We start from the raw sequence: 18,360 nt of genomic DNA, 5'->3' as shown, positions 1-18,360 counted from the left end.
CCGGCACATGGAGCCCATATGGCTGTGGAGCTATAGGTGCTCCGTATATCACCATATGGCACAGTATTTTGGAGATACTGTCCCCCAGAAACAATGCTTCTAGACCAGGCATGCTCAACCTGCGGCCCTCCAGCCGTTGCAAAACTACAACTCCCAGCATGCCCGAACAGCCTACAGCTATCAGCCTACAGCAGGGCATTGTGGGAGTTGTAGTTTTACAACAGCTGGAGGGCTGCAGGTTGAGCATGCCTGGCCTAGACCATCTCTGGTGGAGCGTTCAGTAGGTCACCAAAGACTTCTATGGGTGCTGTATTGCATGGAGTACGATTTAGCGCTCATATGGATTTGTAATATGGTGCATGAAGTCTAATGGCTGTTTTGGAATAAATGCCATCATCAGATAAAAAGGCGTTACAATTCTACAAACACATAAAAAAATTGAATAAGGAATCTAAAACTCAATAGACTGCCTAAGTTTATATAATGATACGTCAGGGCAGCCCATATTTTCCACGTTCTTTTCATACATTTTGCCGTCTGTGTTCTAGCATATGGACAGTAAATACATGTTTGAGATCCTGTAGGTTATTATCTGGTGTTTTAGTATACAAACACAATCATGTTGCATTTCAGCGCAGACAAATGGATATTGTGCTAACACCCACTCGAAATGTACATGGCGAGCACAGACCCTTTCGCGACGGCAGATTTGAATGCGGTCCAGTTTACTGCTTAACATTAAATTGAGGTAAATCCAATGATTTCATTTTTAATAATGTAAATGTAATTTGTTCAGTCTATATCGACACAAAAGGAAATATTTGGATGGTGAACAGTTTTGGGGATTTCTACATATAATTATTTTAAGCTACTCAGCCTTGTGTGTGTCCTATTAATATGAAGCCAAACTGCCAGCAGGGGAGAGCTGCATCCAGTCCAGAAGCTAAATGACTCACTGAAAATCAATCTGTTTTCCCCTCTGCCTCTGGGTTTTCTTTGGGTTCTGTCCTGACTTTCCTCCAGTTATAGCGAGAGTTTAAGGCTTAGGGCATCTTTTGGTATGACTGCCGTCTGTCTTTCTGACTCCGTTCTGTTCATCACAGGCATTGAGAAATTGTGAGCGACTGGACTATGGTGTCTGACCCTCACACGTTCCTTCACAGATCTGGCCTTGATGGAATAAGATGAAATCTTGGCTTTATTGTATTGGTCGCTGCAGTAGCAAAGAAAACACCTGGATAAAAATGTAAAAACAAATATATATAAGCAAAATATACATAAAACTAATCTTACAAAAGAACATATTACTGTTAATGATAAATAAGAATCCTAATTTAATGACATCATTATTCAATTACAGACTCCACCGGTCAGAAAAAAGGTATCTTATCTGAGGTTAGGGATTCGTTTGTAACTTATGCATACATAAAATTTTCTATTAAACTGAATTGCAGGTTCTCCCATATCCATAAAGCTCCCTTTTATGGTAAAACTATATCTCATACATCTAAGTCCTTATTTGGATGGGCTTATTGTAGCCATGTTTTGGAGGCCATGCTCCAGTAGACAGGGGCGGACTGGGAACTTAAAGTGGCCCTGGAAAAAATACTAAAAGAGCCCCATTTTGTAATTGGGTCCAAATTGATGGAAGGCAGGGCAAACAATACCATATTGTGGCACATTATACCACCTCAACAGAGTCAAATACCACAGTCCATCACAAAATACTGCCAGCAGCACAAAATACATCCCCAAAAACTTCCACTGGCCGGCCGTGAGGAGGGCCCAGGCGGCTTCCTGGGCATCGGCCCACATTGGGAAATTTCCCTGTAAGGTCTATGGCCAATCCACCCCTGCCAGTAGACCAATCAGGTGTGCAGGTTAAACAAGTGAAGTAGAACCAAAGAACAGGGGGATGCTTAGGTGTTACATACTGTATGCAATACAGACAATGACGAATTATAATATGCATGGACCAAAGACTTCATTCACATTGCAGTTTTATTGTGATCCCCTGCCTATCCCCTCCCCCAATTCCAAAAACATTGTGGTTTGATCAGTTTTTGCTGTGAATCATGCAAAGCCTCTCACAAAATTGCTTTGTGCAATTAAGTGCAGACGAGCCCTTGCTCACATGTTTATGGAATTACAGGTTCTTATTAAGAGTTGCAAAGAGGAAGAGGAGGAGTGTCTGAATAGCTCTATAAATGTATGGGGTGTAATCTGTGGTCTGTATTAGTTTTGGGGGGCTAGTCTAGGGGTCTACATTTACAGGGTCTAGGTTGGGGGTCTTTTTATTTAGGGTGTCTGGTCAATAGTCTGATTTGCGGTCTGTATTTGTTTAGCAGGACTTGGGACTTGAATATTATTATTATTTTTTTTGAGGGGTGCTTTGGAATGTTTTTGGGGGTGCGGTGGGGGGCTGTATTTATTACAAGATTTGATCTGAAGTCTGAATTTATTTATGTGGAAAGAGAGGCTGGCGGTGGCTGCAGTAGTGTAGCGTCAAAAAGGTCTTGGCAGCAACTCTGTAGTCTACCGGAGTAGCCGTCATGTTAGTCTGGGATAGCTGAAGAGGAAAAGTAAACCATGTATACAATCAGAGAACACAATTGCATTTCGCAAAAACTCTCCATGTAGGCCAAGCCTAATTACCAACTGGGTGGATGTGTACCTACAGTCAGATACTGTCAGAGATGATTGTGTAGGGACATAGCCCTTTCACAAAGAAAATGGTGATGTCCAGTTGTCAATGCTTGCAGGAAAAGGTGGGTATGTCTATAGACAAAGTGTGGCAGGGTACTAGTGGGAAGGAATAGGGCCGCGGATAGGTTTTAGAACAGCACAGAACCTATGGTCTACACATTTATTGTTGAATATGCAATTATAAATAGGTAACTCAGCTGAATGAGGTCTAAAGGTTACCATAGAAAGTTCAGCTCTATTTAAATGATCATAAGGATAAAATATTCTTTAGTAAAACCAGTTGCAATACCCCAGACCTGGGGGGTATCTGCAAACTTTGCTCTGTTATGTAATGTTTGCATTGTACACCAGCAAGTGAGGCATGGTTGGAATCAGGGATGAGGCTAACCATTCTTTGTAGGAATGGGATAGTTCTACTTCCTGCCAGGAGAAGGGAGTGTTAGGTAGGACAGAGGAATAAAGAAGCAGAGAACAAGCTCATCTGTGAGACCACTACTTTAGAGACTGTAGAATCCAAAAACTTCAGATATCTTCAAAACTACATAGTTTACAGTCAGCAGAGTGACCACCTACCGCCGCTATCCAGGCCCTGCTGCAAGTGAGGGACTACAGCTCAGACAACATACACCTAGATCATATCCAGGCCAGACTAATTTAAAAGCCTGTATTACACAGTGGACACCTGCAGCCACAAGTGCCAGTATTCAGCTGTTAGACAGAAGTTTAGAAGAGAGACATCAGCAAGATAACATATCAGAGATGCCATTATTTATCACTTTGCCAGCCACTATACCTCATTATCTGAGAAGAGAAATTGCTCTGTATACAACTACTGCAGGATCTACTACAACTTCTATTTTGCACTTAATAAAGAGAGACTTTTATTCTTTTTCCTCTGGCCTGATTCCTTAAACCATTATTTCACTGCAGTGATCGCCAGGGAGTAGTGTTGAGCAAAATTGTGGTTTCAAGTTTGGCGTAAAAGGTTAGGGGAACACTACCAGGGAGCAATGGCTTGAGGGAGTACACTGTGACACATCATCTTATCAGGACCACTCCCATCCTCTGTACCGGCTCCTCAGGAGCTTGCTGCACAGTATCCTTTGAATAAAAAGTTTACAAGAAAAATCATCTAAAGAAATCCATGACCAGCGTGTACACTGAACCTTGTTCTTTTACAGCTCATAAGATAATAAATTCATAGCATAGATTATACAATGCAAAACTTTAACATGTACTATAGTTTCTAAAAGCATCATAGTATTTCAGATTATTATATCAGTTAAATTATTGGATGTGCTACATGTAAAGTCATGATATATATATATATATGTGAGTGAAGCAGGCCTCGTATATATTAGAGGAGGTGCATGGTATGATTTGCTGTGTTTTCCCCACGTTCACCTGGCCTGAGGTGAGAACAGGTGCGATAATCACTTGGAGATAAAGCAATCCTCAGTGTGTGAGAGGAGTGAGGCCCAGGGAACAGACCTGAAGAGGGTCTGTGTGGTCCTAGCCAGGAGGGCTGGGTGGCCAGAGGGCTGAGGAGGCCTGAGTTTGAGGGGACCCAGTGACGCCTGAAGAAGAGAGGTGTCGCACAGTCAGTCAGGAGGACTACTGGACCATATCCACCCAAGGTTTTTCGCTGCTTACACCAGGAGGACTGGTGGGTTGCATTGGTTACAGCTAGGAGGCTGTCTGGCTGAAGCTGAATACCACAGTGTGAACACTGACTTAGAGGGGAATTAAGAAGACCTCTGTATAGTGAGTGCCTAGCTGGGCAAGTGTTTCTTGTTTTGTGTTGATGTAACACATTGTGAGGTGAAGCTGCAACTTCATTGTGCCGAGTAATGCCAAACTTGGAAGTATGATGTGCTCTGTGACAAATAACGCACTGTTTGAGCTTGAAAACCCCATGTTTGATGAAAAGTATGTCATTGCCGACTCCTGAGAGAGAGCAATCCTATATATATATACACTCACCTAAAGAATTATTAGGAACACCGTACTAATACGGTGTTGGACCCCCTTTTGCCTTCAGAACTGCCTTAATTCTACATGGCATTGATTCAACAAGGTGCTGATAGCATTATTTAGAAATGTTGGCCCATATTGATAGGATAGCATCTTGCAGTTGATGGAGATTTGAGGGATGCACATCCAGGGCACGAAGCTCCCGTTCCACCACATCCTAAGATGCTCTATTGGGTTGAGATCTGGTGACTGTGGGGGCCATTTTAGTACAGTGAACTCATTGTCATGTTCAAGAAACCAATTTGAAATGATTCGAGCTTTGTGACATGGTGCATTATCCTGCTGGAAGTAGCCATCAGAGGATGGATACATGTTCTCATTCTGTTTACGCCAAATTCGGACTCTACCATTTGAATGTCTCAACAGAAATCGAGACTCATCAGACCAGGCAACATTTTTCCAGTCTTCAACAGTCCAAGTTTGGTGAGCTCGTGCAAATTGTAGCCTCTTTTTCCTATTTGTAGTGGAGATGAGTGGTACCCCATGGGGTCTTCTGCTGTTGTAGCCCATCCGCCTCAAGGTTGTGCGTGTTGTGGCTTCACAAATGCTTTGCTGCATACCTCGGTTGTAACGAGTGGTTATTTCAGTCAACGTTGCTCTTCTATCAGTAGGCCCATTCTCCTCTGACCTTTAGCATCCACAAGGCATTTTTGCCCACAGGACTGCCGCATACTGGATGTTTTTCCCTTTTCACACCATTCTTTGTAAACCCTAGAAATGGTTGTGCGTGAAAATCCCAGTAACTGAGCAGATTGTGAAATACTCAGACCGGCCCGTCTGGCACCAACAACCATGCCACGCTCAAAATTGCTTAAATCACCTTTCTTTTTCATTCTGACATTCAGTTTGGAGTTCAGGAGATTGTCTTGACCAGGACCACCCCCCTAAATGCATTGAAGAAACTGCCATGTGATTGGTTAACTAGATAATTGCATTAATGAGAAATAGAACAGGTGTTCCTAATAATTCTTTAGGTAAGTGTGTGTGTATATATATATATATATATATATATATACACTGCTCAAAAAAATAAAGGGAACACTTAAACAACACAATGTAACTCCAAGTCAATCACACTTCTGTGAAATCAAACTGTCCACTTAGGGCTCTTTGACACTTGCGTTCTTGTCTTCCGGCATAGAGTTCCGTCGTCGGGGCTCTATGCCGGAAGAATCCTGATCAGGATTATCCTAATGCATTCTGAATGGAGAGAAATCCGTTCAGGATGCATCAGGATGTCTTCAGTTCCGGAACGGAACGTTTTTTGGCCGGAGAAAATACCGCAGCATGCTGCGCTTTTTGCTCCGGCCAAAAATCCGGAACACTTGCCGCAAGGCCGGATCCGGAATTAATGCCCATTGGAAGGCATTGATCCGGATCCGGCCTTAAGCTAAACGTCGTTTCGGCGCATTGCTGGAGCCGACATTTAGCTTTTTCTGAATGGTTACCATGGCTGCCGGGACGCTAAAGTCCTGGCAGCCATGGTAAAGTGTAGCGGGGAGCGGGGGAGCAGTATACTTACCGTCCGTGCAGCTCCCCGGGCGCTCCAGAGTGACGTCAGGGCGCCCCAAGCGCATGGATCATGTGATCGCATGGATCATGTCATCCATGCGCATGGGGCGCTCTGACGTCATTCTGGAGCGCCCCGGGAGCCGCACGGACTGTAAGTATACCGCTCCCCGCTCCTACTATGGCAACCAGGACTTTAATAGCGTCCTGGGTGCCATAGTAACACTGAAAGCATTTGGAAGACGGTTCCGTCTTCAAATGCTTTCAGTACACTTGCGTTTTTCCGGATCCGGAGTGTAATTCCGGCAAGTGGAGTACACGCCGGATCCGGACAACGCAAGTGTGAAAGAGGCCTTAGGAAGCAACACTGGGTGACAATCAATTTCACATGCTGTTGTGCAAATGGGATAGACAACAGGTGGAAATTATAGGCAATTAGCAAGACACCCCCAATAAAGGAGTGGTTCTGCAGGTGGTGATCACAGACCACTTCTCAGTTCCTATGCTTTCTGGCTAATGTTTTGTTCACTTTTGAATGCTGGCGGTGCTTTCACTCTAGTGGTAGCATGAGACTGAGCCTACAACCCACACAAGTGGCTCAGGTAGTGCAGCTTATCCAGGATGGCACATCAATGCGAGCTGTGGCAAGAAGGTTTGCTGTGTCTGTCAGCGTAGTGTCCAGAGCATGGAGGCGCTACCAGGAGACAGGCCAGTACATCAGGAGATGTGGAGGAGGCCGTAGGAGGGCAACAACCCAGCAGCCCGACCGCTACCTCCGCCTTTGTGCAAGGAGGAACAGGAGGAGCACTGCCAGAGCCCTGCAAAATGACCTCCAGCAGGCCACAAATGTGCATGTGTCTGCTCAAACAGTCAGAAACAGACTCCATGAGGGTGATATGAGGGCCCGACGTCCACAGGTGGGGGTTGTGCTTACAGGCCAACACCGTGCAGGACGTTTGGCATTTTCCAGAGAACACCAAGATTGGTAAATTCACCACTGGCGCCCTGTGCTCTTCACAGATGAAAGCAGGTTCACACTGAGCACATGTGCCGTGGAGAATGTTCTGCTGCCTGCAACATCCTCCAGCATGACCGATTTGGCATTGGGTCAGTAATGGTGTGAGGTGGCATTTCTTTGGAGGGCCGCACAGCCCTCCATGTGCTCGCCAGAGGTAGCCTGACTGCCATTAGGTACCGAGATGAGATCCTCAGACCCCTTGTGAGCCCATATGCTGGTGCGGTTGGCCCTGGGTTCCTCCTAATGCAAGACAATGCTAGACCTCATGTGGCTGGAGTGTGTCAGCAGTTCCTGCAAGACGAAGGCATTGATGCTATGGACTGGCCCGCCCGTTCCCCAGACCTGAATCCAATTGAGCACATCTGGGACATCATGTCTCGCTCTATCCACCAACGTCACGTTGCACCACAGACTGTCCAGGAGTTGGCAGATGCTTTAGTCCAGGTCTGGGAGGAGATCCCTCAGGAGACCGTCCGCCACCTCATCAGGAGCATGCACAGGCGTTGTAGGGAGGTCATACAGGCACGTGGAGGCCACACACACTACTGAGCCTCATTTTGACTTGTTTTAAGGACATTACATCAAAGTTGGATCAGCCTGTAGTGTGTTTTTTCACTTTAATTTTGAGGGTGACTCCAAATCCAGACCTCCATGGGTTGAAAAATTTGATTTCCATTTTTTAATTTTTGTGTGATTTTGTTGTCAGCACATTCAACTATGTAAAGAACAAAGTATTTCAGAAGAATATTTAATTAATTCAGATCTAGGATGTGTTATTTTTGTGTTCCCTTTATTTTTTTGAGCAGTGTATATATATATATATATATATATATATACACACACCTAAAATGGGGGGAACCGCTAGTGAGTCTTATGGGGTGAATACAGGGCAAACAAATAGCAAATGTGCGCCGCGTTGATTATGCACGGTACATCACAGCCTGCTCTGCATAGGAACAGCAGCCTGCGATGTACCCGACAGTTACCCGAAGAAAGAGAGCCCAGCGCCCGCAGCACTGGCTTGCTGATGTGGACCAGCCGCGGCGTGCAGGGTGTAGGGCAGCTGGTGTACGCTGATAGAGACCGGCCGGCCCTGTCTCGGGCTGGTTGATAGGGACCGGCCGGCAGATTTCAGTGACCACGTTGGCGGGAGCGGCAGATGAGGGGCGGATCAGGCTTTCCTGTCACACATGCCTGCTCCGCCTCTGTCTGCTCCCGTGTAGAAGGTTTGAGGGATGATGAGAGGCTGGGGGGCTGATAAGAGACTGGGGGGATGATAATAGGTTAGGGGGGATGATGAAAGGCTAGGGGGCTGATGAGAGGCTGGGGGCTGATGAAAGGCTAGGGGGGTTGATAAAAGGCTAGGGGGCTGATGAGAGGCTGGGGGGCTGATGAAAGGCTAGGGGCTGATGAAAGGCTAGGGGGCTAATGAGAGGCTGTGGGGATGAGAAGAGGCTGGGGGGCTGATAAAAGGCTGGGGGGGCTGATAAAAGGCTGGGGGGGGGCTGATAAAAGGCTGGGGGGGGGCTGATAAAAGGCTGGAGGGCTGATAAACAGTTGTGGGAAGATAAAAGGCTGGGGGTATGATAAAAGGCTGGGGGGATGATAAAAGGCTGGGGGGATGATAAAAGGCTGGGGGGATGATGAGAGGCTGGGGGGATAATGAGAGGCTGGGGGGATAATGAGAGGCTAGGGGGATGATCTGAGGTTTGAATGGGGGTCTCATTTATATTGGGGCTCTTATCTGAGGTCTGATTGGGGGTGGTACACCTTGAGGTCTGAGCTGAGATCTGATTGGGGGTATGATCTGAGGCTTTATTGGGGTCTTATTAACATTGAGGTGTCTGATTGGGGCTGTCAGCTGAGGTCTGATTAATATTGGGGGTCTGATTGCTGGTTTGACCTTAGGTGAAATGAAAAATATTTTTTTCTTATTGTCTTTCTCTAAAATGTAGGTGCGTCTTATAGGCCGATGCATCTTATATGGCAAAAAATACGGTATATATTTATATATATGCACACAATAAATTAATCACCAGATGACTGATCATGTCATTTTGCGTAATGCCTAAAGGCTGTGTTAGACAGCCAGATGTGGCAGACAATTGTCGGGAGGGAAGTGTTCCCTCCCGCCAATTGTCTGCGTGCTAGCAGAGGAGACCGCTGCTATTATATGCAACAATCTCCTCTGCAGCATGGAGAGGAGTGATGGCTATGCCATAGCTTGTCCCCATACTGCTTAGTGGTTTGCCAGCGACAGATTGTGATTAGACATTATGATCTGCCACCTGCAAACAATTTTTTAACATATCAAAAGATTTGGATTGCCCGTAAATGAGCAATTTCTCGTTCATGGGGAAATCGGCAGCAGCAAGGAGATCGCTAATGAGCATTCCTACACTCGTTAGCCATCATCTGCTGAAAAATTGGCAGGTGTAATACAGGCTTTATTGCCCCTATAGCAATGATGGCAAACACATTTAATTATTTAGAGCACTTAAGTGCCCATACACCTTGAATAGCTCTTGTCCAAATGAACCTTATTTCCCAACTCCACATGTGTGTGTTTGCTACTGCCTGACACCTCTTGTGACTTATCTCCTGAGAGAACAAAAGGATCAGAAATTGAAATTTAATAGATGATTTCAGGGTAGAGTCAGGAGCATCCTAAAGACATTTGGTTGTAGGTGGGACTGGTCAAAAATGGCAGGTTTTAGTGACAATATTTTGATGTGTGTGAAGGCCTTCACTCTATAGCTTTACATTCTTTGTTCACATACATGTTGCGCCAACCCTCCATACAAGGGTCTGTGAGACCCAAACCAGGGTATTGCCAAGTCTTGCACAGTCATAGTTAGCCTTTTCTTCACGCAGTACAAAGTTGTATTCTGCTGTCCTAGTCCTGTATCTAAATGTCCCACCCAAGGTCCAAGACAGAGTAGCCTGTTGTTGCCCGCTTGCACCTGGAAAACTTGTCTTACCTGTCCTTTTTACAGCTATGCACTAGTGGGTACAATCAATATTTAAACACAAACAAGTGAAGAACATAATTTAATGGTAGTCTAACACAGAGATCGAATAATAGCCACTGACATCAGATTTGGTCTCTTCTTTGGGTTCCACTGCTCTAGAGAAGATAGATCTAAGATTAAGAAAGCAAGCACACTAAAGGTTGACCATACAGTTTTAATCACTGTCTGCTGGACAACCATCTCGCCCCAACTTCTCCAAACACTCTTGGCTAAGGGAAAGAGGCGAAAAGCGCTGTCAGGTGCCTCTGGGAGCAGCTTATTTTCATGTAATGCAAAATGACCAGGTGCTGAAATTCACAAAGCCCAATCCATCTCTCCCCTGATATTATAGGTATTGAAAGTCCTTTTGAAAACGTCAGGTTAACCAGCAATAGTTTAAGGCTACTTTCACACTAGCGTTTCAGAGCTCCAGCCTGCCTGAACTCTCTGGATCCAGCATTGCCAGACGCTAGAATGCCCGCTGGCCACATTAACTATAATTAGTTCCGTCCTCCAATATGCAGAGAATCGGGTGGACGAATACCACTGCCGGCCTAATACTAACCTAAGGTTTATGGGGACCTTAAGACTTGTAAGAGCTAAAACTACAGGAACACAGGTAGCTAATGACAAATAGTCTTCACTTTCCAAATAACAAAACAATAATGTAATTCCAACTGCTAGTGATAGTCACGCAAAGAAAAGTGTTCATACAGCTCAATAAAAAAAAAAATCAAAACTTCCTCATGCTTGGTGACAATTGCAGCAAGATTTATTCATCAAGTAGAGGGACAGGATAATTGTAGCAACTTAGAGGCCATTGTATGTAAATCAGTTTAGCAATATGCCAAGATTGTTGTATGTCAGTGCCTAAGGGCTGTATTAGACCTTCAGAGGGTCAGACAAATCCTCTCTAACATTTGTAGGAACACTCATTAGCGATGATCTGCCTGTGTAAAAGTACCGCCGATCACCTAAGGAATGAGCAAACACTTGTTCATCTGGCAATCAAATGTTTTATGCAGGCTTAAAAAAAAATCCACATTTGCTGTCAGCAGATCGTGCTGTTTCATTGCTTTGATGTCAGCAAATAAGCATTCTATATGGGGATGAGCAATGGCATTAGTGATCACCCCTCCCCATACTGTGGAGGAGATCTCTGCATGTAATAGCAGCGGTCTCCTTTACCGACAAGTAGGCGATTCTCGGGAAGGAACACATCCTTTCCGACAATTGTAATGCTCATCTGCAAGTCTAATGCAGCCCTAAAACAAGATGCATGCTACCCATTTTTTCATAATCTTACATTTCTAACATTATAAATTGTTAAGGCCCCTTTAATCTTCTCAAATGAGCAGACAATTGTCAGGAGGGAGGCGTTCCTGCCAGACAATCTTGTGCTCGTTAGTGAAGGAGACCACTGCACCTACATCAGCGATCTCCTCGACAGTATGGGGAGGAGTGATCGCTAATGCCATTGCTAGTTCCCATATAGAATCACTGTTTGTCAACAGCAGAAGCTATGTAGACAGCACGATCTGCTGCCAGCAAACGATGATATAGGTGACCGCATAAAATATCCAACAATCTTTGTGCCTAGATTTCGGGGTAAAATAGTGTTTACCTTGAAAGGTAAAGTAGTAATTTTGCCCCTACAAAATTATGTTAGCAGGGACAGTATAGTCTCCCTGTACATTATGTAATTGAAAGGAGTACCATACCTCACTGGAATACAGCAGACACTTTAGTGCAAACAGGAAATGAAGATGCACAAGACTATTAGTGGTTACTAGTACATGAGCATATTGGTTGCAATCTCTAGAAGAGGTTCACAAGCTTGATGGTTTTTCCTCACACTTGATGGGTACATATACTTGGATTGAAAAACAGCCAAACAGTAGCAGAAACGTTCACACTTTGTACATGATCCTTCCGTACCGCTGTGGGTCCAAGGCTATTCCCTACAACAACAAACCTTTCCTAGGTCTTGTTTGCATGTTTTCACCAGCATCCCAATATCTCCTGCTTCCTGATTCACCTTGACCGGTCGCAGTCTTTTATCCACAGTTCAAATCCCTTAGGACAGTTCAAGTCCATAATTCACACAGTTAATGATGGCTTACCACTGCCTCTTGCTTCTTGCAGGAATAGGGTATTTACAGATGCTGACCCCTTATCAGTGTTTCACTGGTGTGGTCACCTGTAGACAAAATCTCTTACTTCCTCCAGTTACAGTGTATTCTCTCACAATCTGGCAATTGGTACAGTCCTGAGGTATATCAGAAAGCTTACTTTACCCAGTCAGAGGTGCACTTCCAATATAGCCAGGTGAGGCACTTGCCTCAGGCAGCAAGGCCTAGAGAAAAGTGGGGGCAGGGCTGTGGGAAATGAGCGCTCATCTCTCTATATTCAACTGCACCACAGTATGCCTTTAACATTAAGGTTGGGGGTGGCGCCGTTTAAAGTTTCACCTCAAGCAGCAGAAAGGCTAGGTGCACCCCTGACCCCAGTGGCTATGTATGGTAAGCGACAATTATGGCGGTAGTACTCCATGAGTCTCACTCTAAATACACATTGTAATTTCCCAAGACAACTACAGGCATACAATTCCATTTTCCTTAACTATTTTTGTAATTCCAAGGCTGAGGGATGCAGATCTTCAATCCAGATAGCCAGTCCATCTCAAAGTGTGGTGGGTGCCGGAGGCAGTTAACCCTTTTTCCAAGCAGTGAAGTCTAAATGCCATAAACAAATGATATCTTATTGTCTGAATCCAGTACACAGTCTTGGTGGTTCTAGACTGGTGGTTCTTTTTCTCTTGGGACTATCCTTTGATTTAAGTAACTCTCCTGGAGGAGGCTTCTCCATGGGCCCTCTTTTCAGGAGCTCAGACATGTGGTTCTTATCTCGGTTAAGACTCTCTTACTAACCAGGGGTTGGGCATAGTCCATCAGTCTGTCAGTTAGTGAACCATTTGTGTCCATACATTGCCATTTGGCATTCATAGTGCACAAAGAAATACGTGCTTTAATAAATCACATTTGACTCTGCAACAGTAAATTAACCCTTTGCAAGGATCCTCTGGAGCACTGCTCCCCTTCTCCTTCAAGCTGCAGTTTTACTGATTTGACCTTTCTTCCTAGACCTCTGCTCAGTCACTGTCACTTGTGTATAGTGATCATACACTCAGACACCAAAACCACAGATATATGGAAGTGCAGCAATCCCACCTAAAGAAGCTGTACCACATAACATCCATTTTCAGGTAAATGCATGGCACCACATAATGGTCCCTTCTGATTGATATCTTATCCTCCTGCATATCTAGGAACGCCATTCCTGTTGCCAATAACTAATACAGGAATGGAGACAGCACTGAGAATAGCTCACCAGCTCCTACTGTGTGTGTCAGGGGTTGCCCAGACTCAGGATAGTTGGCAACAATAATACAATGCAGACTTAAATATCATTACAACATCACATATTAAATTACATTTACCAACAATACAGCGTAAGCAGAGCTTGTTTTGTTTGAAAACTGACAATCCAAGCTTTAAAACAAGATCAGGATTGCAGCATTAGCTCATCTGCATTACAATATATAGCCTTTAGAAATCAGGTTGCAACCTTTTGCAACTTTTGAGGTTCCTGCCACTTTTCCAAAGTGGCAAGAAAAGGGGGAGGGGCTACATGTAGATCGCCGGACTTACAATAACCGCCGCCAGAAACTGACGTAAATGATAAGTCTACGTCATTTGCAAGCTGGCATAGACTCAGTTTACTGGCACGCGGCAGGGCAGAGATGTGTCTCATTTGTTAAGAGCCATCTGGCTCTTAATAAAATGGGCACATCTCACGCTAGTGTGGGGATATCAAGACTGACGTATGAGTATGCCAGTCTTGATAAGTGTTGCTTTAACCAGTTATATATACAATTATCTAATGGTTATAGGCGTGCGTATAAATATATTATATATATATTATATACATACATACATACACACACACCCCTATTGAAAGAAATGCTTTTGGAAACCCTATCCTTTCAGCAATCATATGGAGATGTTACTAGAGTGGAAATGGAGTTGGACCATTAGAAAAAAAAACTTTAATGATCTATTTCAGAAAATTGTTATGTATTACACTTAACCCTGAGATTCCTTAAAAGAAAAAAATAATTACTGATAAGAAAAAGTATTCAGTGCTCATGACATTGGCAGGAAGGTGTTTTAAGCATGTCAATGGATTACATGTCCCAACTAGCATTCAGGTGAAAAGGAAATCCATTAGTGTTTCAGTAGGCAAAGGAACATTTATTGTTACATTATTGCAATCAGATAATGCTTGTGTTTCATTTAATGTCAGCTGAGCAGGTTGCAAGCTGAGTCAATACTGTTAATATGACAAACATACTTGGTTTAGTTAAGTGCTTTTCTTTTCTCCTAAAATATTATACAGAAAATACACAGTGAACATACACTATTATAAAAAGCGTCACAAATGCTATAGTTGATTTACTTTACATTATGTAGTTTTATAATCCAACTTTGTTCTGTGAATTTAGAGAGAAACCATAGAATGTGCATTGTCCTGAAATACACTGCAAAGCATTGAAAGTGTAAATATCATTGTATTTTATATATTGTGTGCATGTACTGCAGATCCCACAAGGTTGTATAGAGATTGTGAGGTCCCATGAGGCTAGTCTGGGCTGGCTCTACCCTTCCTCTCTAGGGGGAAGATACTGAAGTTAATGGCTGACTGCTGAGGCTGCAAGGAGCAGCATTCCCCTACAGCCAGCAAGCAACTTATGTGCCAGCCCTCAAAAGTAAAGATTTACAGAAGGTTTAGCCAACAGAAAGGGATTGCAGACTTTGGCAAAAAGGTAATTGCCGCTAATCTGGCTACAGCCTCCTCTGCATGTGGTTGAAACTCTGTAAGCTACAAGCTACTAACCATAACCAAAGGACAGAAGGGCCCCCTGTTCAGAGACTGCATTCCCCTGAGGATACTGTGTATATCATATAATTCTATATCTGATGATCAAAAAAGCTCATCCCTTTAGGCTGGGAAAAAGAGATTGACCAGTTGAATTGAGAGAGAGAAGCTAGACTCCATATACAACCTTTGGCAACTACTTGGAATGACTGTAAAGACTGCATTTCATATGAATAGTGCCTATGTGGATATCCTACTGACCGGCTTCAGTAAAGTACTGTGGATTTGTTATACCAACACTGGTCTCATCATTATACCACACTACATTTGCACCGCAAGTGTCATGGTCTTACTTCTTGCTGTTCTCACTTCGTTTGACATGTGCTGGCGGCCATCTTGGTTTCTGGGTTTCTTGTAGCCTTCCACCCTGCGACCTCCTCCTTCCCACTGGGAGGAGCTGGATGCCTAGCTCATATATATAGGAGGTCTGTGGCTTCAGTTCCTTGCTTGGTCCTCCTGTGTTCACATGCTTCTAAGACTGCTGCTGCTTCTGGTTCCTGATCCTGGCTTCGTCTGACTACCCTGCTGGTTCCTAATCCTGGCTTCGTCTGACTACCCTTCTTGGTTCCTGATTCTCTGGCCTCTCAAAGACTCTGCTTCGGTTTCACCATTCGTTTTGGACTTTTGCTTTACAGGCTTTATGTTCAATAAAGCCTTCTTATTTTCACTTATCTCTTGTTGTACGTCTGGTTCATGGTTCCGTGACATTAGGACCAAGCCATGAGTTCTGACGGTACAGGGCCATCCTCGCTACCCATGCTGGTTGCCAGACTTGATCAGCAGGATCACCTGTTTGGTCGGTTCGCTGTGGCGTTGCAAACCCTGCTTGAACGCACGGCTCATTTCGCTCTCCCGTTGCCGATGGGTCGGTTTGTCGCTCCTACTGCCGCTCCGGTTGTTGCGCCAAGTCTACCCCGACACCTGTTGTTGCGCCTGCGGTGTTTTGGGGTATGACCGGTTCTGCCCCTCTTCCACAGCGCATTGGGGGAGAGCCAACTCAGTGCCGAGGTTTCCTTAACCAGGTGGGCATTTATTTCGAGTTGCTGCCACATGCCTTTCCTACTGAGAGATCAAAGGTGGGCTTCTTGATCTCGCTGCTCTCGGACAAGGCCTTGGCCTGGTCCAGCCCTTTATGGGAGAACAACAATCCGGTGGTTGCCGAGTTTTCCGGTTTTGTTGCTTCTCTTCGGAAGGTATTCGATGTGCCGGCTCGTGCTGCCTCTGCTGCGAAGCTCCTTATGTCCATCAGACAGGGTTCACGATCCGTAGCTGAATACGCCATTGAGTTTCGTACCCTGGCAGCAGAGGTGGGCTGGAATATGAGGCTCTGGTCGCTGCTTTCTCTCATGGTCTCTCGGATGCCTTGAAGGATGAGGTTGCAGCTAAGGACCTACCAGTGGAGCTCGAGTCTCTTATTTCTTTCCTGATTTTGATTGACACCAGACTCAGGAGAGACCTTCCTTTAAGGAGAGCCTGCGGAGGTTTTCTAACAGATTGGCGCCTACGTTTGCTGTCCCACCCGTGCCTCCCTCTCCTCCACGCCTCCTGGGGATGACTTGTCTGGGGGTGAACCCATGCAGCTGGGGTTTGCTCGCCTGTCCGAGGGGGAGAGGGTACTCCGGAGACGCGAGGGTCGATGCATTGTACTGTGGTCTCGGTGGCAATTTTCGGTTGGCATGTCCGAACCGTCCGGGAAACGCTCGTACCTGAGATCCTGTCGGGGGCAGATCTTGGGTGGAGTCTCCTCGTCCCCGGTTTCCCGTGTTGACAAACCACTGATCACTGTTGTCCTCTCCTGGGTCGGGGGCTCGGTGACGACCCAGGCGTTGGTGGACTCTGGTGCTGGTGGTTTGTTCATTGATAGTGTGTTCGCTGCCGCCAATTCCATTCCTCTGCAGGCTCGAGGTTCCCCACTGGCTCTTGAGGCGATAGACGGCAGACCCCTTCTGTCGTCACACGTGACTCATGAGACCCTTCCAGTGGGGATAGCCATGGTGCCGTTCACAGAGAGTCGGTCTGTCTCCAGGTTATTTCGTCTCCACACTACTCGGTGGTCTTGGGGTACCCCTGGCTCCAGAAGCATAATCCGACTTTTGATTGGAGATCGGCCGAGATCCTCTCGTGGTCACCGCAGTGTGGGGCTAGTTGCATCCATGGGTCTGTCAAGTTGCTGTGTACTTCCTCGGACTCTCTGTTGCCTCCTGAATACGAGGAGTACCGTGATGTATTCGATAAGGTGCGCGCGGTTGCCCTACCTCCGCACCGCCCATTACGATTGTGCCATAGAGTTACAACCTGGTGGCCGTTCCTCCTCGTGGCAAAGTCTATCCACTGTCGGTAGCGGAGAATGAGGCCATGGAGGAGTACGTGAGGGAGGCCGCTTTCACGCGGACACATTCGCAAATCCTCGTCCCCGGCAGGGGCTGGATTTTTCTTTGTGAAAAAGAAGGGCGGTGAGTTGAGGCCTTGCATCGATTACAGGGGTCTCAATCGCATCATGATCAAGAACGCTTACCCGATACCCTTGATTTCCGAGCTGTTCGATCGCCTTAAAGGGGCCACGGTCTTTACCAAACTCGACCTGAGGGCGGCATATAACCTGGTAAGGATCAAGGCGGGCGATGAGTGGAAGACCGCGTTTAACACCAGGACCGGTCATTATGAATCCTGGTTATGCCCTTTGGGTTGTGCAATGCGCCCGCAGTCTTTCAGGAATTCATCAACGATGTTTTCCGTGACCTGTTGCAGCAGTGTGTGGTGGTCTATTTGGATGACATCTTGGTATATTCTGAATCCATGGAGGCCCACATTCTGGATGTCAGACGAGTGTTGCAACGGTTACGAGAGAACAAGCTGTTCGGTAAGCTTGAGAAATGCGAATTTCACCGATCCCAGGTAACCTTCTTAGGTTACATCATTTCCGCTGAGGGGTTCTCCATGGATCCTGAGAAGGTTTCGGCTGTCTTACAGTGGCCCCAGCCCAGGTGGTCTTCGTTCCCTGCAGCGCTTTTTGGGCTTCGCCATTATTATCGGAAGTTCATCAGGGACTTTTCCATGCTGGCCAAGCCTCTCACGGATCTGACC

At 45.6% G+C, this 18,360-nt stretch overlaps 1 protein-coding gene across 1 annotated transcript in view; it reads right to left on the bottom strand.

The window, feature by feature from the left end:
• Positions 1-272: 272 nt before the first annotated feature.
• The window catches only part of LOC120979409, a 664,000-nt gene continuing 645,912 nt past the window's right edge, over positions 273-18,360 (bottom strand). The window contains exon 5 of the mRNA XM_040408152.1: positions 273-1,234. Within this exon, the coding sequence (XP_040264086.1) occupies positions 1,024-1,234 (211 nt within the window). The 3' untranslated portion in view covers positions 273-1,023. The remainder of the gene's footprint in view (positions 1,235-18,360) is intronic.

This window comes from Bufo bufo, chromosome 9 (genome assembly GCF_905171765.1).
Source record: "Bufo bufo chromosome 9, aBufBuf1.1, whole genome shotgun sequence".
NCBI classification, from domain to species: domain Eukaryota; kingdom Metazoa; phylum Chordata; class Amphibia; order Anura; family Bufonidae; genus Bufo; species Bufo bufo.
This window is presented reverse-complemented; position numbering and strand designations above follow the sequence as displayed.